We start from the raw sequence: 27,638 nt of genomic DNA, 5'->3' as shown, positions 1-27,638 counted from the left end.
CTTGCAACCATTTCAACATTAAGTTCAGTCCACACACAAACGATTGATTTACCTCTAGAATTTTCTTCAGCTTCTGTGACGACTTGATAGAAACAGAAGCTGCAATGACTGCATGGATTTGCTGTGGGGGAAGCGAAGAGGAAGGCATGAGAAGATTTGCATTAACTTTCTATAGTCATCCCAAAATAATGCCCCACTTTTTGTATAGATAGAAAAGGGTTAGAGATCCCAGTTCTCACCGGCGTGAGCATCTGAATGCTCTCACTGAAGTTCCCGATGAACGCCATGATGGTCATCTTATTCATGAGCCTCTCGATCTTGCTGAACTGCATCATGAAGCGGTCCTCGCCCGTCAGGCTCTCCAGCGGTTTGCGCTCCTTCTCAAACTGCCGCATGACTTTCACCTCGTGCTCTGTGGGCTGGAAGCGCATCAGACACTCAACGTAGTCCACCGGCAGAGTGCGCAGGTCAAAGCTGAGAGAAGGGCAGAAAAAGACCATTTAATGCCATGTGGTGTTGGAGAAAAAGAAAAATGACTGATGATAGGAAAATAAAGTCACAACCAAATAAGAAAGTGAGAAACTTGTAAAAAAAAAAAATATTATATTTTCACAACATTTCAGGTAAAAAAGGTTCATCCAGAACTGAATTTATAATTAAAAACAACAATCTTTACAATATCTTGGGGCTTACATCTGAATGGCCTTGGAGATCTCCTCGGGACTCTTGCCCACTTTCCTCAGTGTGATGGCCAGGTTCTTGGCTCTGTTGGAGTCCAGCAGCGTGATCTTGTTGGGCCCCTTCTGGATGACCTTCTGTTTGCTGGAGGTGAGGTCGATAGCCGGGCCCTGGGCTTTCGTCTTAAACATCTCCTCAAACTCGTCCACGTTCAGGTCCTAAAAGACGTACACAAAGACTCTGTTAATGTTCTGTTCTCATAAAATGGGGTCAGATGTAGGCAGACTCATACTGAGGGCAGACTCATACCTCGAGTATCCTCTCGTCATCGATCTCATTGAAGACCGTCCCGTTGATCTGGTTTGGTTTCAGGGCGACCCAGTTAAAGACGGGCATACGGAACTTAGTCTTGATGGGTTTCTTGATCTTAACCGCTGCACAGGAAACAGAAGAGTTAACACAGCGTCCTTAAACACTGAGAGTACACACACTCACATTCACACACGTGCAGGTGAAGGGGTGGACAGTGATTGGTGAGATGACCATTTCAATTCTGAAAGGACACAACCCTACTACAAGTTGATCTATTTTAATTTTATTGAGAAAGAACGCTTCCTTAATTGAAACAAAATGAAGTCACTTGGTCAGCAGAGTGCAGCCTGTTGGTTGAAGAATAAGTCTAAAGGGAACACCCTGTGCAGTAAATGGATATGCTGAGGATTTCCTGCACTATTTATCGCACAGATTATGGCTATTTGTGACCACCTGGGCTGATTCACTGGAGCTGTGCACAGCGAGGTGGCGCCCTGCTTAGCCACAGAGACGAGGTGTCAGCAGGGACAGAGATAAGGCCGCCACGAGAAAGTAAACAGCATTCCAACTCTGGTACTCTCTATCATCAGCGTGCCACAGCAGGTCACTCTGTTTCAGCATGCAAACAACACAGAGAGATGTGGCAATATTCCATTCATACAAACAAACACATACACTTTAACAAAACTACAGCAAGGGGTGAATCATGCAGGATTTTGAAATATGGTATTTTCATTGTTTGAAATCATCAGAATTGTTCACAGGAAGTCTCAACGCGAGAGGAAAACAGCTGCATGACGAAATAATTCATGAAGTCAAAGTGCACAGATTTTTGTAATATGTGGTTCTGAAATGCTGCCAAGCTCATGTTAGAAAAAGAGATAATGTGTTTGAGAAACGTGAAAACTCTTTCTAAGGGACATGAATTACACAAATGGGACTTTTGTGTTTGTTTTCTACTGAGATACAAAGACTGAAAATACCATTTTCAAAAACTTGTGATAAAGGAAGGGGACAGAGGGGGGAACAAAACACCGAACACGACAAGCAGAACCTACAGGAAAGTTTGATGGGTCCCTCTGGTTGGCAGAAAAAGAAACAATCCAAAGATAAATCGTTAAGAAATTGTCAGTTAGTGAGAAAGCGTACACATGCCCATCTCAAACACACAGTAAAGGATGTATTTGTTTAAAATCAAACTTAAAAGACTTTTATTTGACTGACTGACATCACTGTTTTGGATCTCAGGAAGTTTTGCTTACACACGCATCATGCACACTCAGGAAAATGCACCCACATCTACATGCAGTAGAGAGAAGTCTCAATGAGTCACATGGGGGGGGGTCTGACCTTTTATTGATCAATAATCTAAGCAGTAGCATGCCTTTTAGTACATTTGATATGCAACGTTCATTTAGTAGGTTAAGTGTCAGACACAAATACGGTCAACTCAACTCTGATGGGCTGATGGGGTTGAACTTGTCTGCTATTTATTAAACATACAAATACATATAAAGACTAACTTTGTTGAACAAAAGGTAATCAGTTGCAAAAGGCTTATTAAAGCCTGGACGTCACATGCATGCAACGGCTTCACTAAAGCCTCCCAGCAGCAGGGAAAGCAGGGAAAGCAGTTGGGAAATGAGTCTAATATAACGGAAAATAGCAAAAAAAACACACATAACTCACACAGACACACACCTGAGTCAAACGTGTATGAGACGACCTTACCTGCTAACCCAGAGTTCATGATGACAGTGGGCGTCCCACAGCCGGGCAGTGGGGGGGCTCCAGGAGGAGGCGGAGGAGGTGGTGGTGCTGAGAACTGTGAGAGTGGGCCTGGTGGAGGAGGCGGAGGGGGAGGCGGGGGAGGAGGGTGGGGGAGCGTGCTGCTGCTGCTGCTGCTGCTGCAGGGATGGCTGACGGTCCGTTTGACACTAAGAGAGAAGAAAGACGCTCAATAACACTTTTCAACAGAAATGCAAACTGTGATTATTATTTCAGCTTGAATGCTATTAAACTCATTTTAAACCCACATGTGCCGTTCAGTGGCAGTGGGGGGGCTGGCGGTGGAGGAGGTGGACCCGGCGATACGACTCCCATATGATTGGGACTGTAGGCAGCACCGTTCCCTCCCATCACAGCAACCGGCAGGCCCTCTGCCCCCGAGGGGGGGGAGGGCAGGATGGAGATGTCTCCGTCTCCCTTCTTGTGGATCTTGATGGTGCCTTGTCTCTCCAGCTCGTGGATCTTCCTCTCCAGGTTACTCTGCCGCTGGATGGCCTCGTCCTTCTCCTTCAGCACCAGCCGCAGCGAGTGCACCTGAGAGCTGGCGTCTTTGTACACTTCCTGTGTGTGAGATGGACGGACATAGTGAGTTAAGATTAGTTAAGGAAGTCTTTTCTAACTCATGATTTGTGTTTAGTGTTTATTTTGTGTAATAGTGAGCGTCTAATGGAAACCTAAAAGACACAGTTTGAGACTGACCCTGATCGATTCAAGGTCCTTGTTCCTTTGCATCAGCTGCTTCTCCAGCTCCACGATCTTTGACATGGCCTCATTCTCCGTGTCCAGCAGCCTCTCTGTTATCTAAAATGATAAATAGCCAGGAAATTAAGTTGTTGCGGTAGCAGCTTCCAACTAAATACGTTAAAATAGAAACCACATTTTGAAGACTTCAAAGTTCTAAATGTTACATAAAGTATGTGTCCTTATAAAGTGAGTAGTTCTTGAGATAGATCGATCCTATATTCACCCCAAATTAGGAAATGATATTGTTATAGCAGCAATGTGTTCAGGCATTCAAATACTCAAAAGTTGAAATAAAGAATAAATATAATTAAATAAAAATGAACATAAACAGAAAATATATACATATCAACAGCAGAAAACTAAAATATCACAAAGAATACACAATATAAAATATTCTGGATAAATTAGAATGCTCAAAATAAAATGTATTGTAATTAGCAACATGGTAGCAGCATCTAACTCAATATGTGAACAGACTACAGATTTTAAGGAAGTCTAAGTGTCCTTCTAAAGTGAGCACTCTGTCTTTTTAAAGTGTCTGGCAGTTAAGGGAAAGCATGAGATCATAGTAAATCCCAGACTGTGGGGGGCTCTCACATGTGACATGTTCTCCTCCAGCTCCTCCACACGCTCCAGCGCTGCGTTTTTGGTCTCTGCATCCTCCAGAAGGGCTCCCACGTCAAACACATTGTCCAAGTAGGCCTGGATCTGAACCTGCAGCTTGTCACTCTCTGTATGCTTTAGTTTCTGGAGAAAAATGCACACCAAAGTAAAGATATGATAACATTCAGACAGTTAGGGAGTGAGAGGTGGGAGACATTTGCTTCTTCAGTTCTAAGCCGACATCTCAAACCCCGAAGCCAGCATTGATCTCATCTGAGACGAGGATTTAAAGAACTGACAGATATTTCTTCTGAGGTCATGGAAAACACATTATTGACTGCTTCTCTGTAATGACAACCTCTGCTCTGTCTGGGCTGAGCTGAATGTCAAGAGCGGGAGTGTTTGGTCTGTCTGTGAATGTTTCCTACAGCATTACGTCTCAACTCACGTCTAAGTAGTCGTCCAGACACAGCTTGGTGAAGTCGAACTGTAGGTGAACTCTGAAGTTCATGTCCTCCACGGAGTGCACAACTATGTTGATGAACTGCATACAGGCCACCTGGGAATAACAACAGAAGAAAGAGTGAACTAGTGAAATGCAGAAACAGTATACTTTCTGAAGGTTTTTTAAATCATGCATATAATGTGTGTGTGTTAATGACACTCAGCACCTCTGTGAAATGATGTAATGCTTATTATCACATCTAAGGCCTTTCAATATGGCTTCCACTGACATTGTGTGTATAAAGCTTTATTATTATTATAGCTGCTTTGCGGGTAGAGAAGCTTATCTGGCAGATAAAGAGGATCTGAAAAAACTAATTAACAGAAAGAACCAGTTCAACTCCATTGCCTGCCTCATGGGAAGCTGCGTAAACAGATCCAGGAGGCTCTTCTTCCCACAGTGTATGATGCACACACACTTCTTCTCACCCTGACATGGCTTAATGAGCTATCAGAAAGAGGCTCTGTTGTCGCTGTGTGACAGGGCAGCTTTGACAGAGTGTGTTTGCTTTACTGCTGCTGTCAGACGACGGCCTATCAAAAGGACTGTGAGTGGACTTGGGACGTGAAGTCCTTCACACACAGCATCTGTTGGATTTCACTCACGCGCACATGCAGTGTTTGCCTCATATCAATTAAGCCACTTAGATGGACACACACACATTGAGTAAAATACGGTCCAAGTTGGCACTTTCTTCACAGCGTCTTTTAATCTTATCTGCCAGAGCAATTAGCACTCCTCTGCCTGGAAATGACAGACTTGGCAGAGCTTATGGTCACTCCAGTTTGATGCGCCACATATCTGCGGTTTGTGACTTAAATTAGAGGGCTCTTACAAAGACTGATAGCCGAGTGTGTATCTTCAAACTGGAAGCAAAGCTGCACTCTTTGTTGGGTTATTGTTCAGTTGTGTTTAAAATGTCTATATTCCATACCATGAAGTCGATGTTGTTGTCCTCGTTTTTGAAATACTCCATCAGCCTCTCAAACCGCTGTGTCTCGATACACACCTGCAAAACAAAACACATCTCACTTATTCTATTTATTGCAGTTTAGGTGTCGAGAGCAACCAGAAGGCATTTATGCACCAATCACTGCCTGAGACAAAAACATTTTTCATTTGTGCTTTAACTTTTGTGACACACAGTGACACTAGATGAATGCTTTTCCATCAATATTAACGAGAACTGTTATGTCATGGTCCCTTTAATATCACCAATCCCAGTCAGAAAACCAGAGGTTATCATTATTTGGTGAAGATGAAAATAAAATGCTGCTTAATACATCACAGCTCGCCATGACCTCAGATATTCATGATCTGCTGCTGGAGTGCATCTGTGTTCAATATTGCTTATGAGAAAACTTTGATCACATGTACTGTCTAAATTTTCCCATGCTTATCGGAACTGGAATTTGGGAGATTAAAAATAAAAAAAGGAGAGATGCTCTGCAGATCAGACGGTTCATCTGGAGGGCAATGAGGGAGATGGAGCATGATGAAGAATTGAGAATGAAGGGAGGGAGGAAGAGGAGAGTGCATATCCAAAAACCTCGGAAAAATGTTTGAGTCTCAGCCTGCAGCCCCTTCATCACTCACAGGATATCAAAGTCAGTACAGAGGGCTTTTTTAAAATGGACCACCATAATGTGCCCTCAATTCACTGCAGAAAGATACGGAAATGTGAACGAGTTCTCAAATGCTTCCAGCAGCCTACACTATCATGACACCAAGTTTAATCTCATTAGTAGAGCTGCGTTCTCCCTTAGCCTTCTTCTCCTTCTAATGCCATTACCACTGAGATCAACACTCAATATTTCATTCAGGGCTGTAAATATTGCATTAACTGCAGTCGGCCAATTTTTTGCGGGTCCTATGCTATAAAGTTTGGCTGCTGTTAGCTCCAACGCCCCTCCCACTCTTTCCTCCAGCAGCCAGAATACCTTATCCAGACAGACATGGGTCAGCCAAGGCTGTCTTTTTGCATATTTTTGCTATTTTGCGCTTTGATGTGTCTGCTAAATCTAGTTAACACACTTTAATTTTTTTCTCTGGTAGCTAAGTGTGTCCTGATGTGCTATTCAGCTAAAGCAGAGTGTGTAATCTGTTGACAAAGAGCTCATTATATGATGCTATCCTGAGGAATCTGCTGCTCTCACATCTGCCGGCAAAGCATTCCTCCAGGGCTGAGTCACCGTTTGAAATGCACAGTCGAATGTAATGACATATCTGTCTCCTCAGACCCCACTTTCCCTCTCCTTGCAGCTCGTACCTCCTTAAAGTTGTCGAACGCAGAGAGAATAATTTCATGGCCTCCTCTCACGAGACAAACTGCCGCCAGGAGCTCCAAGACTAGAGCTTTAGTTCTGCAAAACAGGGAGATAAATAAAGACGAGGATGGTTAGTAAATGACAGCCAGCACAGCGGCAACCTGTACTTTAACACAGAGCAAACAACGCGGTGTGATTTAAGGTCCTGCCAAAGCTGAAGTTGTAGTTTGGATATACATGGGTGATAATTACAATGTATATTATGTTGTGTATATATATCCTATAAATATTAATTAGCAACATGGACTAACTCTTAGTAACTTGGAAAAAATAACTCTGTAGTGTCAAACTTGAGAGAAACAAAATAAAAGTCCATATTTTTAGCTTATCCATTACATTAAAAGGCAAGTTTTTAAAATGAACGCGCGCGCGCGTGTGTGTGTGTGTGTGTGTGTCCAGTCTCCAGTTCATTCATGCAGGATTTCTCAGGATGAGATGATATGTGACAGGTGATGCGAGCGGTTTCACATCCACTTTTGAGGAAATCCTTGAGCCTCTGGGCACAAAGTGCACACACACACACACACACACACACACACACACACACACACACACACACACACACACACACACACACACACACACACACACAGTGGTGGAGTGTGCCAGAGGTGACCTGACCCGTCTGTCAGGATGGATGTGCCCGAGAGCTACAAAGAAACTCTCACTCTGTGCAGGTGCACTGAGGCTAATGTTTGGACTCTGAATGTTCCATTATGGCTTGGGGTCTGTTGGTATTATATCTGGATTTGTTGAGCTCTAAATGCTATACAACTCCTTTGAGTGAGATATTTTATTTCCTGTGTCTTTCTTTACAGGAAAAGAGCCACGTAAACAAATCCAAACATGTAAATAATAATGGAAATTGTGATTTTCAGTTGAACTTACCTTGGGTTTTTGTTGTTGAGACTTAGTGCAATTTCATTCACAGCATGTGGGTGGGACATGACCATGTTGAAGCCATACTAGGAGATGAAGAGCAAACAAGATGGAGAGAGACAGATACAAATAAGCTAATTAACAGAGAGGAAGAGCATGAGGTGCATCCCCCTGCATAATAAATGAAACGTGGAGCATTAGCAGTGGGACAAATTGAATTAGGCTGCAGTTAGATAAGTGTGCTTTAGTCCAGAGGGACATGCAGTCTGTGTGCACAGGACTGACCTGGTAATTCATGATAGCACGCAGGCACATGATGCAGACGTGGACATCATCTTTCTTGCAAACCAATCTGGAGTTTTTCAGAGTTCTCCGGCTCGGCAGTGTGTTGGAGCTAAAAAACAAAAGACAGAAAAGACAAAAGACATTTAGTGATGAGAGGAACGTTTTTTACCAAAAGAAAAAAGGGACAACCTTTGAGTTTCTGAACACAAACAAAAGTGCACGAGCCCCGGATAAATAAGAAAACAGATGCTATTTGTGAATGACTCTCCATCACACACCACCTACTTCACATAGGGAGGCTGTTAAACTGCCACACCACGTTACATTAACACACACAAAGGCCATATAATCTACAGCCTTCGCCAGGGGCAACAGGATGCCCCCTTTCAATTGTTTTAAGTGTATGTCCTTAACAAAGATATCACTTATAGCTAACACAATAGAAGCAAGTCATTTGCATGCAACACACTGACTGTGCTGCTTTGTGTGGACAAAAACAAGGCATTTTTTTTCTCCTGGTGTAACTCTCACAATAAGAAAAAGAATGCTGGAGCAGCAGTATTACTGAATGATATGCAGAGCCAGTCAGAGCGAAACGGTTTATTTTCAGACTTTTGTCACGAGGTTCAATCACCGCCCTGAGTTCTGGGGGAAAATGTGTCTTCAGGCTACTGATAGGCACGGCTCCCATGCCTGACTTAGCTGTGAGTCACAACATTGTGTGTGTGTGTGTGTGTGTGTGTGTGTGTGTGTGTGTGTGTGTGTGTGTGTGTGTGTGTGTGTGTGTGTGTGTGTGTGTGTGTGTGTGTGTGTGTGTGAGCAGTTCAAAGACAGATGTAGAACTATTTTTGAATCATGAATGTTTGTTGATGTACAAAATGTTTCAGTTAACCATGTCTTAAAAATGTTGTCTAATGTTTACTTTGTTAGTTTGTAAGTCATTTAAATAATAAGCATTCTATTTGAGCAGGATGTGGCAACAATCCTAAAAAGGTGTTTTCCCGGTAAGCCACATCCAAACGGAGGCGTGGCACAATTTTGAGGAAATGAGTATACAATATTTCTTAATCTCAAAGTGAAGATAAATGATTATGCAATATGTTACACCTTGACCTGCTTTGACTTGTCTGAAATTACTCAACTAAACTTTTATATCAAACACTGCAACTTGAATATGACTCCACGGAGGAAAGGAGTTGAAAACTGAAGGAAGAGGAGAGCTGAGTGGACAGCTTTATTCTCTTCAATCAGAGAATCCTTCCCTGAATGTGAATATTTAATGTCAATTCCCAAAACAGCTTGTGCACAACATATAACACCACAGAACAACACTGAATACTACATGTATAAATATAAGATACAGGTCTAACACAGCTATGTATTTCCAGCACATTCCATACCGTCGTATTTCAGAGCACTTTGGGCAGCTCAGTGTGCTTGGTGTCCTTCAAGACGGCAGTTTGAAGAAGACATATACAAGTATTAATTTGACACCCATTGGATCTTACATTATTCTAAATCAAAGCTAAGCTAAAGCGAGATAAGCACAATAAGGGACAGATATTCTGTATTATGGATATTAAAGAATGTATAAACCACAAGAGCAAATGCTTCAAAAACTATTAGCAGGAATCCAAAATACAGAACATGGTTAGAGGCTACCTAAGCATAGCCTTCACTTTTACAGGGCTTTTGTTGAAACTAGGCTAGCTTCTGCACAGAATGGCATTTAGGGAGCCACACAAGCAGCACACAGGCACAGAGGCAAGAACAATGAGGGAAGAAAAACCCATTTGCTCCGAGGAGAGGAGAATTCAGTCTTGAGCGCGGGAGGGAAGGCTGGCAGTACAAATAATTCACATCCCCGACACAGACAGCGGGACAAATAAACTGGGCAGCACTAGCAGGGAGGTATAAAGTACAATGAGGCAGGGGAATTGTGTGTGTGTGTGTGTGTGTGTGTGTGTGTGTGTGTGTGTGTGTGTGTGTGTGTGTGTGTGTGTGTGTGTGTGTGTGTGTGTGTGTGTGTGTGTGTGTGTCTTGGGAGGGAGTAGGGATGCAGGGTAAAGCTGCAGAGGGCTCAGCAAAGTGAGAGACCTGCCTTCTGTTGATGACTGGCAGACAGAGGAGCAGATGACTATAGAGGAACACCAGGACAGAGCAGAAGAGACAGTCAGCCTCACTGAAGACACTGTTACACACACTGTAGACGCTGATGACACAAGGGTACATCCGGAGGAAGCAAATGTGTGGGTGATAATCTGATATGGGCCAATATTGATAATATAGGTGTAACAATTAAAAAAACAATGAGTCAAAGAATAAATATGTCCTGATGATGATTAAACAAGCCATCACTGTCTGGAAATCATTGCGGATTAAAAACATGTCATGATAGCTTGAATAGTGTAATAGGTGCGGCTTTCATATCTAAGACTATCTACGACTGATTGCAAACTCTAAATAGAATTAAACAAAAATACCTGAATGCCACATTTACTTATTTCACATGTGTTACTTAAAGTACTTTTGAGACAATAAGCAACGGAAAATAAGTTTTGATTACCATGCAAGGATAATACTAAAGAGGCATGTGCCTCATTGGATCAATGGTGCTCTGTGTACAGTGTGTTCAAGTTAACCTCTTCAAACTAAAGGATTAGAGGTCACAGAAGTCCTAGCGGGTGCTGTACTGAAACATCAATGGCATGACATGGAGGATTAGTGAAATAATGCACAAATGAATGGGATTTATTCTTCAGAGCCACATTAGCATCAACTTAAAAATTAACTTCTGTGAAATCTTCTGCTCGGGATTTGGAGTTAATATGTTTTTTTGATGTTCATAAAAAAAAAAACAGACTTGGTCCTTGAACAGATGTTTCAGTCTGTCACATAAAAACCTGCTGTCATGTGTCTCATCATCATGTGCAAAATCAGCCTGTGTTTGACAATCCTAAAAACCTAGACAAATAGAGTTTGCCTTATGCTGCAGAAATGTGTCTTAAGCCATTTAAAGTCTTACAGACCTCATGACTACATAAAAGGGCTGCTGAAGCATCATATGAATGGTGTGACTTCTCAAAATAATCACAATACAAACACGATGCTCCAGATAAACACTTGGTACAGTAAACTGCAAACACAGAAATCACACAAACACACATGGGTATTGGTAAATCTTCTTAACCATCAATGTGTGTCCTTATTTACCGTATCGTGGAATGTCGCCCAGCTCGTGTGATGCCGTTCCCACTGAGAGACGACGGCAGGGTGCCTCCTCCATGCAGGTCTTCTATAGAGCGGCTCCAGGGCTTTGACTTGTCCATAGGAGCATCTGGGTTGTTCTCCTCACAGTCTCCATCAAACCTGTTGCACCAAGTAAACAACACATATAATAAGAAACTACACAGTATGCATTCACTTGCCAATAGTTCAAGCTTTATTGAAGCCATTACAATATGTTTTTTTGAAAACAATAAAAACATTGGTAATATATCAATAATTTTGTGTTGTTTTTAGCAAATAAGGTCTGATTTTACACCTTAAAACAAACTTTATATGAAACGTATCAGTAACTGTAAAACATTCAACAAAGTTACCAGAAATATTTATTGAATAACATCACTGTATTATTGCCTGGCATTCATAAAAGTACTTTTTAGCTACAGTAGCTAACTAGCCTAGCTAAGGCAAACAACCAGCTAAGCTCAACTAACCACACACTTCTGTCTGTAACATGAGCAGCTAACATAATTAAATATAAATGTATATATAAATAGAGACATCTGCTAGACAAATTACCTATTAGTCCCATATAATGTATCTCACATATTGGTCTAGCGCTAATGTGTGCCAGGAGAGGTGAAATGTTCTCGACTCCAGTGCTAACGCTAACATTTCAGGTTTTTGGTTTAGAAATAATAGTTAGGCTTTCTCAGGTTTTGTTGTACTTGGCAGAAACATTGGAAAGAGCTGGTAGTTACAGCATACCTGCTACGATCCATTTCACTTTTTAGACTGGTCGTTTCCATGACCTATATATACTGCATTGGTGGTACTGAGGGTAAACACACTTTTATGGCTAACCATTCATAATGTGGACAGACCATAATAACATATGGTGAATTAGGGAGGCTGAATTAACCATTTAACTGCCTGGTTCTTTGGCCCTGAACAGGGACCTTGTGACTGACTAATAATCACACCATTAATCCATGAATAGAAGCCTATGGTTGGTACAATACAACGTGCCAATGTGTCAGCAAATGGCCTCGACTGACTCAGTGTTTCTGACAAGCAGGCAGCAGAAGCAGCAGCATTAGTGGTGGTGGAGATGCATCAGCGGCTGTGCAGAATAGCAGCATTGTGCCACTTGTGAGTTCTGCATATAGACTATAGTTAGTTGGAAAAAAAGCGCTGGTAGTGACTTACGTGACGGCATACTGTGCAAAAGAAAGATACTCCACCAGCACGTCCAGGCCTTTGTTATCCTCATTTAGGAATTCCCTCACCCAGCTGAAGAGAAAGAGAAACACAAAAGTTTATCAGCACACAAAGTCTTACTAAAATACATTTTAGAAAGGGCACACCTTCAAAACAACCAGAACCAGAATTGTTTAATATTGGGAGCTTTTCAGTTGAATGGATTTCAAAAGCTCATTGCGGTTGGGTTAATCTTAGCTTAAAAACTCATTCTCTGAGTCTGGAAAAAAACAACACATGTTTTTAAAAACAGAACATTTAAAGAATGTTATATTCTTTTTACTTGTATGTTACCTGCCAAGAAACCCAGGCATGTTTTTATTAGCATGCGTGCCCATGTGAATATGTAACATGTTTAGTAATTGACATGCCTCCCATTCAGCATTTAAAAAAAGACAAACTGCACCAAAATAAATAATACAGCAACAGTACTGCTGTTACAATAATGTTGAGATATTTTTTAAGTGCCTTTTTGTTTAGCACAATGTGTTATAATATTCTATGCAGGCTTTAACCATACCTGACATTGGTATACAGATGTTTTCAGATTATTCTCCCTCTCTCCCTGAATGTCTCCCTCCCTTTACCAAGAGGAATTGTAATGACCCATTTGACCGACTTCAAAGCTTCCCGGCTCAAAGCAGCAAACATATCCAGCATGGAAAAGCCCAGGCATCCGAACACATACAGAATCTCATTATTGAGTTTACTCTGTTGCTGTTTCTCTAACCTCACACATAGTTTGCAACTGTTGTAAAGACATGCCATCAGAATGATCAAAAGCCCATTCTCTCCTCTCTTTACAGACACTGCAAAGCTCCCGCTACCTTTGGCATGTGCTGTTCTCTCTCCATATTTATAAGCAGAGCGAGTGGAATCACAGAACATCTTTATTTAATCGCATCCTATGAGGGTGCTATTTACTGGAGCCCCGACGGCTTCGATAGGCCTGATTGCTCAGTGATTAGAGAAATGTAGAAGACATAAACATAATGACAAGCGGGTGAGCTTGAGTGGTATTGATCAGATGAAGATGTAAGGTTAAACTGCTTTAAAAATCCACTAGCTGTTTCTTTATTAGCTCCCCTGTGGTGTAACTATATGGGAGTAAGTAACTCTAACGAGAGCGTCCAGTAAAGCGGTGCCTGGTGGGGCCTTTAAAAAGGGCTTGTCGGGACACATGGTAATCATTACCACAGGACACTAACTAACAATCCTCCCATTCACCAAATGTTGTTGACCACTGAGCAACATGTGAGGAGCTGGGGGTATATTCAGCAGTGCTTGTACAGGGACAATCTACCCTTTATACATTGCCTACATGAGAGATGTATTGCTCTGTTTAACCTCTGAAAAGAAGCAGACGTTATTCACTGTCTGAGTGGGTGACATCTTGCTCCCTTGCCAAGCCCTCCTATCTCAATCTCACTCCCTGTCATTGCCATGTGGTAGCACTTTGTCTAATCTAGATTAGTTAGATTATTTATGTGATCTAGTTTACCAACATAAGGTCTCTAAAAGGAATGAATCCATGTAAACAATGCCTCGACTGATTTGCCAGACGGACATCATCTCTGGCTGTGGTTTGAGTTTATTTTGGTCTGAAGAGCTGAATCTGATCGATGTGTAAACAGTGTGTAGGAGTGTGAGAGATGGTGTTGTCAGAAAAATGAGATGATTTGTGTGAGAGTCAGCGAAATACATGAATTGGAGTCCAATAATATGTGTGTGTGGGAGGAAAATAGAAAAACAGAGGGATTAAGAGATATAGTTTGGATTACATTTATTTGAGGTCTGGTTGTGTAACCACTACATATTTGGCTGTCACAACATTCTGTGGCCAGCTCTCGTGGCAGCCTCTCCCTGTCCTACAAAGGGTCTCCATGTCTCCCACCTTCAGCCTCCTCCTAGCTGCTAGCCCTGGTCATCAATGCTAACAAAAACATTCTGGGGCTTCATTTATGAATAACCCGTAAACACAGTTTTCTACTTTGTGAAAAAATTCAACCAAACAATATTCTCTCATCCCTATGCTTAATCTGCATTTCTTTAAGAGTTGCCTTGATAAATGATGTCCCCGAGTCCTCCAGATCCCAGAATGCATTAGGTCTAATTAATGATTCAGAGTAATCTATCAGAGTCATTACCTATCAGGGTCTCTAATCACAGAGATAGGCCCTATGATCTATTGCCAGACCAAACACTGGGACATTGTGTGATGCTCATAGAGATATTGATCTTTCCTTTACGATGACTAAAACGCTGAATCAATGTCAGCTGCAGCAGGCTGAGGCTTGTTATTCTTGAATACCTGGAATTACACACAATGCTGCTGTGTTTTTATCTGTTGGGAAACCATGATATCTTGTTACATCTGAAATAAAACACCTTAAGGACGGCAGACTGAAACACTTAAGCTTCAAGCTGTGCAGCAAGAGAATCGTGTTTTCATTTGTAGAGGCTGCTCACGTGACGTTTGCCCTTAACAATCAATCAATTCATCTTTTCTCAATCGCCCCATGGCTCTCTGTGTAATATATTGGGCATGAGCACTGAAATGAATGGGGGATGGTGGTGGTGGTGCTGGTGGTTAGTGTCAAAGTCTGCGTCTCCGGGTGTCTGGAATGTCAGACTTTTTCCCCCCCTCAATCTAATATAACCAGGTCTGGGACATTCAATACTACACAAGCTTTACACACACTCCTGCAGTGACTCACCCTATGTGATTGGTCCGTAACGAAATTTCCAGTTCTCTCAAGACTTGGGTGGACTCCTGAACTCGCCGTCTGAATTTCTGAGGAAGGAAAAAAAGGGGGGGGGGGGTTAATAAGTCATTGTACCACTAGTACTGTAAATCATCAAGTAGCGGGGTAGGGATGTTTTGGCGTGGGGAAAAACTTTTTTTGATAGAAAGGCCAGACAGAGAGGCATGGACGCAACCACTGTAACATACACATGTGAAAGCAGGCAACTGATTACCAAATAAAAGTTGGGATTGGGGTTTTCTTTACATTTTTAAGTGGGCCTCGAACTTGCCAGTAACAATCCAACCGGCTATCAGAGGAGGCAAGCTGACTCATTGGAAACTGTGAATATATATTATCTTGTTTGCTCACATTTATTCTTTATGTAGCTGTAATCCCTACTAGTACCACCGTGATAAAATCAAGTAACCTAATTGGTTACCTCTCAAGCAGCAAACCCAGCAGCAACACAAACACACACACACATTCTGTCCTGTTACTGTGGCTACCGTTTAGGAGTGTGTTACTGTGTGAGCAACGTGCATTAAGGTATGAGCTGCCCGTGAAAAAAACTGAACAGAGAACATTAGTCGGCTCCTCTTTGATTTGAGCCTCTGATAGGAGGTTATCTGCAGGACCAAACAAACAAAAGGCCCTTCAGGCTGTTACACAACGGCAGCAGCAAGGGCATGACCGGTGGTGATCACACAGAAGTGGAAAATCCCTGATGAGAGGGTGTGTATCTGTTGTATCACAACTTCAAACAAAAAATGATATTCTTAAAATGTCTTATTTTTTAAAGAGAACAATTATTTTATATAAAACATTTTTAGCGATTTCTTTTTTCATGAGCCCCAGGACATAAACAAAGTCCAATAGCAAAGGTAAAATATTCAGTAAATAAGTTGGTAATCAAGCACCAATGCAAAAATATCCTTAGTTAAAATGTCTCAAATGTGAGGATTGTTGCTTTTCCCTGCTTTAGTTTCGGACTGTTGGTCGGACAAAACAATACATTTGAGGATGTCACTATAATTTTTAAGACAAACCAATTAATCGAAACTGTTTAGGAATACTCGTCAGAAGGACAATTGCAAAGAGCAGCTCTAATTATGACCTTCCTCTCAAACTTTCTACATTATATATATATTTTTTTTTTACTTGGTTAATAGGTTTTCTGCTTGTATTCTAGCTAAAATGTGAGAAGAAAGTAGAATAGAATAAAAGAGAAGACAAGAAAAGATCCACCCAGGGTTGGAGGGTCACTTTCCATGATGCGTTTGTATCAGGGAGGAAACAGAGCTCAGCCCTGTGTTAACCTATTATTAACATCCACAGAGAAGAGAGCTGTTCCCATAGTATGAGTCTCTCTTTGGTCTGTGTCTTTGGGCTTGGGCGGTGTGTGTTTGGCACACGAGGAGATGAGAAACAGAGTGTTTTTATTAGGGAGGAGCCCTTTGTGTGTTTGTGTGGAGAGCAGAGCACATTTAGGGGTACTGCACAGGCTCTCACAGACACCCCCCCTTCTTCTTCTTCTTCTTCTTCTTCTTCTTCTTCTACCAAACGCCCTACACTCCACACTTTAAGTACTACCAGCTGCAACACAGAGAGCAGGAAGAGAGAGGAGCCGACTGTGTGGGAAGAGGGTGAGGACGGCAGGAGGGGGAAAGAGAAGGAGAGGAGGAGACAGGGAGGGAGCAAGGAAAGGAGAAAGTGAGAAACAGGGATTTTGGTGAGTGTGAGCTCAGGAGGGGTCATCCTGGAAACAAATCAATGGCTGATACATTCTTGGGGACGAGTTGGACTGGAGTTCTTCCTCCTTGGCTGCCTATTGGCTGGGAGCTGCCCAGAGGAATGCATCGGAGCCTGCCTATGGAAAGCAGAGGCAATGACCTCCAGCTCTCTCTCTGCGGCACAAAGTGGCAATTGTTTTGGGTTTGAAGAAAAGGGGGATGGAGCAGGAATTTAGAAAGAAGCCCATAACTCTTTATTTTCCTCCGTGCTCCCTTGTGCTTCTTTTTTGTCTATCTCTCATTTTCTGTCTATCGCGCCCTCTCTCCCATTATTCAGCCTTCCTATTTCACTCCCTCTCCTTTGCACTTCTCACTTTACTTTCATGCAACTTCTGTTTCCTCGTCTACTTCATGCCTTTGATCAAGGCGAGGAAGAGGCAGCGTATCGAGGCAGGATGATTTTCCAAAATCACACGTGTCTCAGCCTTTGAGACTCAACTAGATGATAACTAAACTAAAATAAGCTTTGGCATGTCTCTCAAACTTTGAGTGGTGTAATAAAGTCCCAACAACCAATTAGTCATGCAGCCACAGATGAGTTCATAAAAAAGTAGAGGGAATAAATGTCACTCAATTAAGCTCTAGTGGACTAACAAACATTTAATGTTGTCTAGTCTGTCTGAGGTCCTTCAGCTATGACTTTGAGTTGAGTGTGAACATGGGCACCACCTCATTCAAGGAGGGTAAACACACCTATTTGTTATTTGAGAAGATGGATAACACTGTTTCTGTATCCAAATATGAAACTACACTCAGGAGAAAGTAAGTTTAGCTTAGTGTAGGCACAACATAAACATTACCAGAACCTCTGGAGCCAATAAAATCTGATGTTTTTACAATCCATTATTTGTATGGAGATAACATGTTAATAAGTAACTTTATGTGCCTAGGTACAAGATTGAATTACCTTCAAATAGAGCAATGCTAGCTGTCTCCCTCATGTTTCCAGCATTCCAATATAACGGGTTATTTATTTATTTATTGGCTGTTTTAAAATGTCAGCCACTACTTTTAGCACACCGCAAACTATTTTGATTGTTTACTGTTGTATTGTTTAATTGTTTAATTAACCACTAATTTTCAACTGTTTATTTGTTATTTGTATCCAATTGTTTCAAAATGAAGTTGAACCATTATGGGCTTGCTGCAAATACACTTTTTGCATCACATGGTGTCCATGTGTTATGGCTGACTCTATACAGTATGTAGATACATGTTTTTAATTAGTGTAAGCTACTAAACAATCTTTCTACCAGCCCTGAAAAACTACTCGACTGAGGTACCACCATTGGGAATCACTGTCCTGCACTTCAATAATGCAGGTCTGAATCTCTAGCACACACACAATACTATTTTTTTTGCATTTTTTTTAAATCTAATTCAATATTTCAACAACTCTGTGTCTGCGTATGTCCTGTCATTTGAGGTAATTTGTGTGTCTCTATTCACACCTCTGCTTTTCCCCCTTTGCCCTCGTCACTATAGTTCTGTTCATGCTGCTCTAGCTGGCTTTTTGTGATGTAAAATCCCAGTCAGTGCAAACTGAATTATTAAGCGATTTGTTGTTATTCTGGCAGAGTTCACTGGCTAATTTGTTTATCACGGAGATTGTTCTCCCAGCACTGCCCCCACAGCTCTCTCAGGCCAAGAAGACTTCATTTTGGCAAAGCCTGAGAGCCGGGCTGATACTTTTCTTCATGGAGCTCCTCCTCTTACTCCCTTCTGCTGCTTCCAGGCAACCACAGAAACAGAAGACATAAGATCTGTTTATCATGTCGCTAAGACTCTTCTGATATCTCCGGTTAGCTTCTTCACGGCTGCAATGCAACATCAATTAAATCCCTGTTTTTGCCAAATGACACTACAGCTTTGCAGATGTCTCTTAAACCTGGGCGTACCAGATAAACAACGGCCTCTGTTCTCTCTAAGTCACACTGTTGACTGTTAACTTAAGTTCCCAAGCTGTCTGCTCATAGAGTGATCCTTCCTCAGCTGTAGGGACATCCTGGACGAGAGATAGAGGGTCGGGGGGGAAGGAAGAGCAGCAGTGGAACAGGATAGTCTGTTTGCGAGGGCACTCACCTTTCTCGTGACTGCTGGGTCTAGATAACTCCTCAGCTTTTGGAGGTACGTGTGAGGCGGGTTTTTCACTTGGAATCGCTCCTATAAATAAAAGGATAACAAAAGAGTGAGATGAACAATTGAAAACATGTGTAATACAAGGACAGAAGTAATACTCGCATTGTATGAATGTCAGGAGGTTTTGTGGATTTGGTTGACAATTCAATTCCATTGCACAGTAAATAATTACACCTCACAGGTCTGGACACATTGCCGGTAAACTGATCTTAAGTCATCATATTGAAACTGAAAAGGCTTTGAGTAAACATGAGTCATCCTTCAATTGATGGGAAACCTCAGATTAGGTTCCACTTCATGAGGATAATTCTGTTGAACTTTAACAATAGACCTTGTGTGGACACCTCTGCTGTACTGTGAAAGCAAATGTTGTTTATTAGAGAACAGGTCTGGCACATTACAACAACATAAACTGTAATCAGATTTCCATTCTTTTATTAATAAAATATTCAAGCTTAACAGTGGTTTCTGCATCAATTATGTGGTTTAACAGGTGGATGAGAGCAGGAATGCGATGAACTCTTCTTAAATTTGCATCAACTGCCTGGGGCATTCTTCAATGTGTGTGGCTGTGTGCGCACCTTTCTTAAGTTCACAGCCAGGAACAGGTTTTAGGTCAAATCCCCTCACGATTGTGCTCTAAATATAAATACAGGAGATTAGTGCTGGATTTGGATCAGTGAGTAAGCGGGAAACAGTATTTGGATCAGACTGAGCTCAACATCACAGCAGCATGTCTGGTTCAGTTCAGTGATTTACCACACTACAGTCAACCGCAACAGAGTGTCAGAATGGGGAGCATACCATTGAGGAATAATACTCTTTATACGACACTCAAAACATATTATAAAGTAAGCAATACGCTACAACAATTGACAGGCCTTCAAGGAAAAGTCTACCTTAAGACCTATTATCTGTTCCATATCATCCATCTTTGATTTTCAATGCATACCAGAGTGTGCAAGTATCTCAGACGCACATGTATTTACAGTAAGACGTCACACTTTCCTTACTCAGCTCAAGCAGAGCTGCATCACGTCATAGGTCAATGCAGATATTTTTACATATTCTCTTTTTTGATTAAAATGACTCCAGAGTTCCCCCAAAGTGTTTTATAGTGGAGGTTAGCCTGCTGACTTGAAACAAAGACCACCTCTTCTAAAAATATATATATATTTTCACCACCATTGCATTTCCGATTTGATTGTTTTTTTATCCTCTTCTTATCTGGGATGTCCAATTTCTGCTCTGGTTTCCAAGGCTTGTCATTTAAAGACAGTGGCCATGGACTTGCTGAGAAAGGACAATGGCTGTTCAAGATAAAACATGTAAAAGGTGTTTCCTCTGTAATGAAGGATGGCCACTAACACCAGAAGCTGTTGAGCTGCTGCTATCAAATCAAATCTTCTGACAGTCCAACTTCATAAGATGTAGCCTTAATATACTAAAAGGCTAGAAAAGGGTTATATTTTATGAATGTGTTCTCATCATTGTGCCATCTTTACAAATACAGATACTGAGAGATACAAGCGGCCGAGATGGGTTTTCTCCGCAGGGTGGCTGGTGTCTCCCTTAGGGATAAGGTGAGAAGTTCGGTCATCAGGGAGGGACTCGGAGTTGAGCCGCTCCTCCTTCGCGTCGAAAGGAGCCAGTTGAGGTGGTTCGGGCACCTAGTTAGGATGCCACCTGGGCGCCTCCCTAGGGAGGTGTTCCAGGCACGTCCAGCTGGGAAGAGACCAAGGGGTAGACCTAGAACCAGATGGAGGGATTATATCTCTTCGCTGGCCTGGGAGCGCCTTGGGATCCCCCAGTCAGAGCTGGTTGATGTGGCCAGGGAAAAGAAAGTTTGGGGCTCTCTGCTGGAACTGCTACCTCCGCGACCCGACCACGGATAAGCGGGAGAAGATGGATGGATGGATGGATGGATGGATACTGAGAGATCAGATGGAATCTCAGGGCCACCAGTATTATCGGAAACACCACATTTATCACTGCCAGAGTGCGTCCGTCACAAAAACAGTAAACACAACCGTGGCGTCAGGAAAGAGAGCTGGCAGTCAAACCTATGTGAGCGATTCTTTGCTCGAGAATTATCTGCTGGTCTGCCAAATCATAAATTATATAACAACTACTGTACATATCCTGTTGCATGCAAAGAAATGTGAGGAATGCTTGGCAGTAAATGCATGAAGCAGGAGATTTTGGAAACTAGTCTGGTTTTTATGAGCACAGATATGAACAGGTTCTCACATGACATTGCTGTTAAAGAGTTTGTCCGGGGGATCTGGTTAGGATTCAATTTGAGGGGTTAAAACATTACTAATATGCTTCCCCCTCTGCACCTGAGCAGATACTGAGGAAAGGGGAAATCAGCTAAGAATCACTTGTTTGCCATTTTCTTTGTAAAGACATGTGAGGGTGCTTTTAAGTTTAAAGATCTATATGAACTTCTGTAGGGGAAAATGTGTTCCCACAGGAATACAAATGTCTCAGGATTTTACAGAGATGGGTTCATTGTATAACTTTTCCTTTGTACTCTTGAAAGTTGTAACCTTGTGTTCACATCAAGAGCATCCTCCATATTTCATAAACATCCCGTAATTGCCTGAAAATTGTTTAATATTTCAACCACTGGCTGCGTTTGTGGGGCCTGTTTTTCAAAGAGGATGTACCTGTCATCTATGCTTCCCTGCCTCCCTCCATCAGTGTTGCCATGGTTACATAAAGAGATTCACTATAGCTATGACACAGAAAGTGCTTTACTCCCAGAGCGGCCTGTGCTGTCATGGGTATTTGTTTGTAAGGAAAACAAGAGAGGAAAGGAAGGAATAGTGAAGCAATTTTCTTGGATGTCTGAATGTTAAAACGATGGGGGAAATTAAGGATCTAACACCATGCACTTCCTGGCACTTTATCAAGTAGCAAATAATTTAGATTTTCATGAAGTTAAGTCCAGTAAAAACCGGTCACTTTTAAACATGGATGACAATGATTCATGTGGACACACTTTGAGTACTGGCTTTTAGTGTTCTTTCAGTAAGCGAAAGTAACAAGAAACCAAGACGCTTGTCATCACAATGATTTTGGAAACAGCTTAACTGACAAGAAAAAGGGAACCAACAATTTTCACTTTAGGTCTCAGAGGGGAGTCCACTCGGAACTGAAAGAGGATCTCTGACTCCAATGGGCAGCCTGGTGGGCTCTCTTTGGTACTGTTCCCTTCAGGGTCAGTGGATATCAATACACTTTGAGTGGGAGGTGTTCTTGATCTCGTCTCAGTTTTTCTTCTGTGCTCAGAGAGGCAGAAAAACTCTCTGACACGGAGGTTGCAGGGTGAGTGGAGCACTCAGACCACAGCCCGCTACACAACGCTCTCTTATTTCCTACATGCAGCGCTGACGCCTATCACTGAGTTCTTTAACTTACTAATTGATGTCTGCGCCCTGCTGCGCCACTTAACCCACTTGACCAGGGAAGCCTGGGCAATGTGTAAAGGATAAAGGCAGGGCGATGGAGCATGTGTGCTGTGGTCACGGCACGCAGTGGGACAGACCTACAGGATTATATATTTAGTAGATGTTTGAATGCTCCCTTATTGGGGACTTTCCATGTGCATTTTCCGTCCTGGCTTGACTTGGTTTTTCTTTGAGTGTCGGTTGAAATAAAGCAGATAGCTGAAATTACAAACAGCGGAACATGGGAGAAACCCAACCACAGAGATTCAGTTAGAAGCTACAACAGTACTGTGCTAAACACACACACACACACACACACACACACAGACTTTCAAGAACCCCTTTCTGTGTTCTCCACCCAGGGTCATTTGAGTGGTAAAAGGTATTTTAGTCATAATTGGCCGAGCTCAAAAAAGGTCACTGTTGCTGAGGCGAGCTGGGCGCTCTTTGACCCAACTCCAGAGATCCATGTCCATCTTGGTTGCTGCACGGCAAAAATTATAATAGACACGTAAAGCAGCGCAGCATGGGTTAAACTAGGCAGGGCCAAAAGTGCCAATGGAAAAGCCTAAAAGGTAAACTGTATCAAGGGCTGATTGGTTGGTAGATGAGTGAAATAACTTAAATGTATACATAATAACCAATAGCTATAACGCTGTGTACCTAAGCTTAATTCATTCCACTTTTATCCCGAATTTGGAAATGATGCAGCCAATGTTGTGTGACTTTTACAGCAATACAGGATCATAAAAACAAGTGACTGAAACCCACCTGATCGCAGATAAGTTCCCACTTCTTCTCGTTGTCGTATTGCCGCAACAGTCGCGCTTTGTCTGGAGGAAGATTCATCGAGCTCTGTAAAAAAGAAAAAGGTCAGAGTTAATTGGATGTGGATAATGAAGCCGCATCATTCACAGGAGTCTGGGAAAAAACTGACATCCCCAGATCAACTAAAACACTATTAAGCTCAGACACAGGAGGAAAAAGGTATACAAGATCATTATCTATCATTATTACTGAGATGCATGTTCCTTCACACTTTGTAATGGTCATTATATTCACACTCAAGTGGGATGGGATGGTGCTGCTAGTGAAAGGTCACAAGATCTGCTTAATTAATAGGCTTCTTCCTCTCTGGAGTAAGATTGTATGAAGCACATCTCATGCCAAACTGTCTGTTAAATATAACATTATAGTATGTTAATAACAAGGTGTTCACATGTGCTTATTCCTTTCTCCCTTTTATTCTATATAGTGTTGTTTATATCCTGACTGTCTGTGATTCCCACATACACCCAACTCCTCTTGGTTAATACATCTCGGCTTATTCATTTGCATTTCCTACTACGCAGTTACGGTCAGAAAGGCCACTAATGAGACAATCCCAAAATATCTGCAGAGGAGTCTTACAACACACATGGATAAAGAAGGTCTCTGTTTAATGAGAGCTAGGTTGCTACGCTGAGGCAGAGGACACCCACCTAAGCTCTGTTGTCTGAGTCTGGACTTAACATTTTACAACCAGGCGGTCGAGGTTGACCCCAACATAATAAACTGCATCAAATGTATTTTGAAGTCGCTTAACAGACAGTAGATTGAAAGTGATTTAGAGTGTGAGAACAAAAAGGGAAATAGACAAACAAGTGGTTTAAATTGAAGGAGAAAGCTGTTGTCCGTGCTGTACTTTCAAACTTTTATTTCCCATTCTCCTGACTGCAGTAGATACAAAACGCCTATGTCATGATGTTCAGAGTGATTTCCGGAGAATTGATTGCTGTTGATGAAAAATCTAATCCGACCCATGTGTCTGAAAATAGGCCCAAATCTTCCAAAAAGTGTTACACAACACTTTCTTTATCCTGTATGATTCACCCGCCCTCATGCAAATTAGAAAAACCTTGAAACAATTACCCAACACTTAAAATTGTACTACCTACAGCATGTAGAGCACATCAAATGCAGATATGTCAGCAAAAAAAATTGAAATAAAACAAGTCCCCCAGGAGATTTGTTAAAAGAGCACAGCAAACACTTCTTACAGACTAAAGAGAAAGCAAGACAGAGAAAGAAATTGTTTAGGTGTGGGCTCCTTTGAGTCAAGGCTACAAACAGTTATAGGAACATTACATGTGTGTGAGTGAGATTCTTTCCACTGTCTGCTAGGGATCAAATAGGAAAAATGGTGGCCATCGTGCACCACTCAGCTTGTGGTTTCTTTCCTGGATCATCAGTGTGTTTTCAGCCGTCAGCCTCTACTTTGTCCCCCACTGGATTCTCCTTGCAGGGGGGCGAGAGGAAGATGAATATCCTGGGATCCAGACTATTTCCATGAGCTTGTAACACCAGCACAGAGCCTGACACTGAACGAGTGGTCCAATTCCCAACTTGCTTAGATGTTTAAAAAGGATTTGATTTTCTAATATTGTGGGTTATCTTTTGGCTAGGCTATTTATCCACACAACTATCCTTTTACATTTTTAAGAGAGAGGTCAATGCAGAGAGCTATTCAGGAGGGGCAAGTGTGTTGACTTGCTTATCAATGTTTTTTGGTGCAACACAATCAATTTGAAGCACAACAGTTATGTTTCGTGGTACAAATGTTGTTGTTTGTCCAGTGTACTCTGAGAGCGGGCAGGAAGTGATATTAGTATGCAGGAGATGCTGCCAGCCGGCTGATTGCTGCGGTGCTGACTGCAGGGAATTGGGAGTCTGAGAGGCTCTATTGACTCAGTCTGCCTGCTAACCAGATGACTACAGTTAGTACACATTAAAATAAAATTAGACACCCGAGTAGACAGTCAGATTAAATGACAGAAAGCCACTAAGTGTCTCCTTTTATTACACAAAAAAGTAAAAACAGGATATTTTATTTTGTGGACGGTAAGTTCAAGCTTTGTTATTTCCAGACTCCTGCCTTATGTCTGGATATTGGTTAACTTTTGGCCTGGAGACAAATGGGTTTGTGGTAATGATGTTGGTGCTGGATATGCTAGGTGCTGTGCTCCTGCAGGCTGGATGAGTGGTTTGTTTGCTGAGTCGCTGTGGGTGCACTGAGCTGTTGGCTTCCTGCTTGGTGCCGCTCCAACTAAAGCAAAGAGCCACTTCTACCAGCCTTCATTTCATCCCTTTGCTAATGAGCTGTGACAGGCACTCAGCTCTCTGAGGGTCAGGTTACCCTGCGTCTGCAACCGCACGACTTCTTGCTGTGTGTGCCGTATTTAATAGGGTGATGTTGAAGAGGGTGTGGCAGACATTTACCAACACCTAATACACATGCACCTACATTTCCTCATATGGAGGATTTGACAAGTTTGACCCATTTGACAGGCACAAACCAATCCACTAATTATAACATGAGACGCTACGATCAAGTAATTACACGTCAACTGATACATTAAAACTGAAGAACCCTTCAAGGACATAAATCTGTGTAAGAAGCTTCGTCAACTCAATTTTAATAAAACTTCAACGCAAGAAAGATGTGTTACAAAACAAGGGTAACCAGGCAGCAACACACATTGTCAGAAACAATGATAAAGCATAAGAAACTCAAAATGATCGTGACAGCAGGGGGAAATCATGGAGTTTAATCCTGGATGACCATCTCCTTTCTGTGTAATGTGAATATGCTTCCAATATAACATTTAATCTCCAGAGCAGCTGTCTCACATCTGTACTGCTGGAGAGCCTATGTCAGAGTCTAAAGCAATCTAGGCTACATCTGAGGCACATGGGGCCTCCCCTGATTCAGACACTAGTCCAAGTCATCTTACAACACAAAGCAAAACTAATATTTATAAAATAAATCCCAGGCTAAGTGCATAATAATGGCTCGCTAACACCCTATTATACACTATAGTTGAGACTTAGTATATTGGATAGTTGGCAAATGGTTAATAGTGTAGTGCTGTATTAGACATGAAACAATTCTGTCCAGTTGAACACAATGTATGTTAGCCTTTCTTGGTTTTAGTGAAGTTTTGCTTAGGTAAGGAGAGTAATACAAATTAATTATAAAGACACTCAGCCGAAGAAAGTGCTGTATATCTTTAAAAAGGCATGGATAAATAAAACTTTGCAGTGTGTGTGTGTGTGTGTGTGTGTGTGTGTGTGTGTGTGTGTGTGTGTGTGTCCATACCATGAAGTCGATGTGGTACGCAAAAAGCACCACTCAAGTATACTAAAAGGCAATCACACGCACAGGTTGAACAGCTAACACACATTGTTGTTTTTGAGTTTGTGATCTTAACAACAATATACACCGTCACAAAGAACACGTGATTCTTACTCCCCAGCCAATATAATGTTTTATTGCAATATCCCCGCTGGATAATATATTTTTTACAGTGGAGGTTTGACAGGTTGAACAGATCCTGGGTCAGAGAAGTCATCCCCTGTTAGCTGTTAGGGGCCCCTGTGATCCCCTCTCACCATGGTGCTGCTAAAGTATGCCACAGCGGATCCACTCCGACTGTGCAACTATGACAATAAGTAGCTCAACTTTAACAGCTGCTACAGATATCAATAAATGTCAATGTTTAACCTCACATCAGGCCGATGGCTCTGAAATATGTCGGTGTACATGTATCCTCTCATTAAGCAGTTTGAGTCATAAAGAGAGTAAAAATAGGCAGCTGGCTGGAAGCCCACCAACCAACCACTACCTTCCAGGAGGTCTGCGGAGGCACAGCTGGCGACAAGAGCAAACACACAGCCACATGAGGGCCTGCTTTAGAAGCAATTGCTGTAAAAAGATGTGCTTTGCTAACAAAAACAAGAAGCTGTAGTATGCAAGTCCAAAATAGAACATTCGGAACATCTACAATCGGAACAAATGAATCCAGTCACACTTTGACATTAATGTTCCTGCAGTCTGGTAATTAGTTTGCCGAGTACACTGG

General features: G+C 42.0%; 1 protein-coding gene across 1 annotated transcript in view; it reads right to left on the bottom strand.

The window, feature by feature from the left end:
- fmnl2a (formin-like 2a) overlaps positions 1-27,638 on the bottom strand; it is a 45,789-nt gene that overhangs the window by 7,350 nt on the left and 10,801 nt on the right. The window contains exons 2-19 of the mRNA XM_010769578.1: positions 23,509-23,592; positions 19,226-19,306; positions 15,324-15,400; positions 12,556-12,639; positions 11,335-11,490; positions 8,122-8,230; positions 7,846-7,922; positions 6,900-6,993; positions 5,565-5,639; positions 4,574-4,684; positions 4,120-4,269; positions 3,478-3,579; positions 3,023-3,339; positions 2,722-2,909; positions 988-1,112; positions 694-896; positions 240-474; positions 53-121 (exon numbers count right to left, since the gene is read on the bottom strand). Coding sequence (XP_010767880.1) covers positions 53-121; positions 240-474; positions 694-896; positions 988-1,112; positions 2,722-2,909; positions 3,023-3,339; positions 3,478-3,579; positions 4,120-4,269; positions 4,574-4,684; positions 5,565-5,639; positions 6,900-6,993; positions 7,846-7,922; positions 8,122-8,230; positions 11,335-11,490; positions 12,556-12,639; positions 15,324-15,400; positions 19,226-19,306; positions 23,509-23,592 — 2,337 coding nt within the window. The remainder of the gene's footprint in view (positions 1-52; positions 122-239; positions 475-693; positions 897-987; positions 1,113-2,721; positions 2,910-3,022; positions 3,340-3,477; positions 3,580-4,119; positions 4,270-4,573; positions 4,685-5,564; positions 5,640-6,899; positions 6,994-7,845; positions 7,923-8,121; positions 8,231-11,334; positions 11,491-12,555; positions 12,640-15,323; positions 15,401-19,225; positions 19,307-23,508; positions 23,593-27,638) is intronic.

The sequence above is a fragment of the Notothenia coriiceps genome, unplaced genomic scaffold (assembly GCF_000735185.1).
Source record: "Notothenia coriiceps isolate Sejong01 unplaced genomic scaffold, NC01 NC01_scaffold00007523, whole genome shotgun sequence".
NCBI lineage: Eukaryota > Metazoa > Chordata > Actinopteri > Perciformes > Nototheniidae > Notothenia > Notothenia coriiceps.
This window is presented reverse-complemented; position numbering and strand designations above follow the sequence as displayed.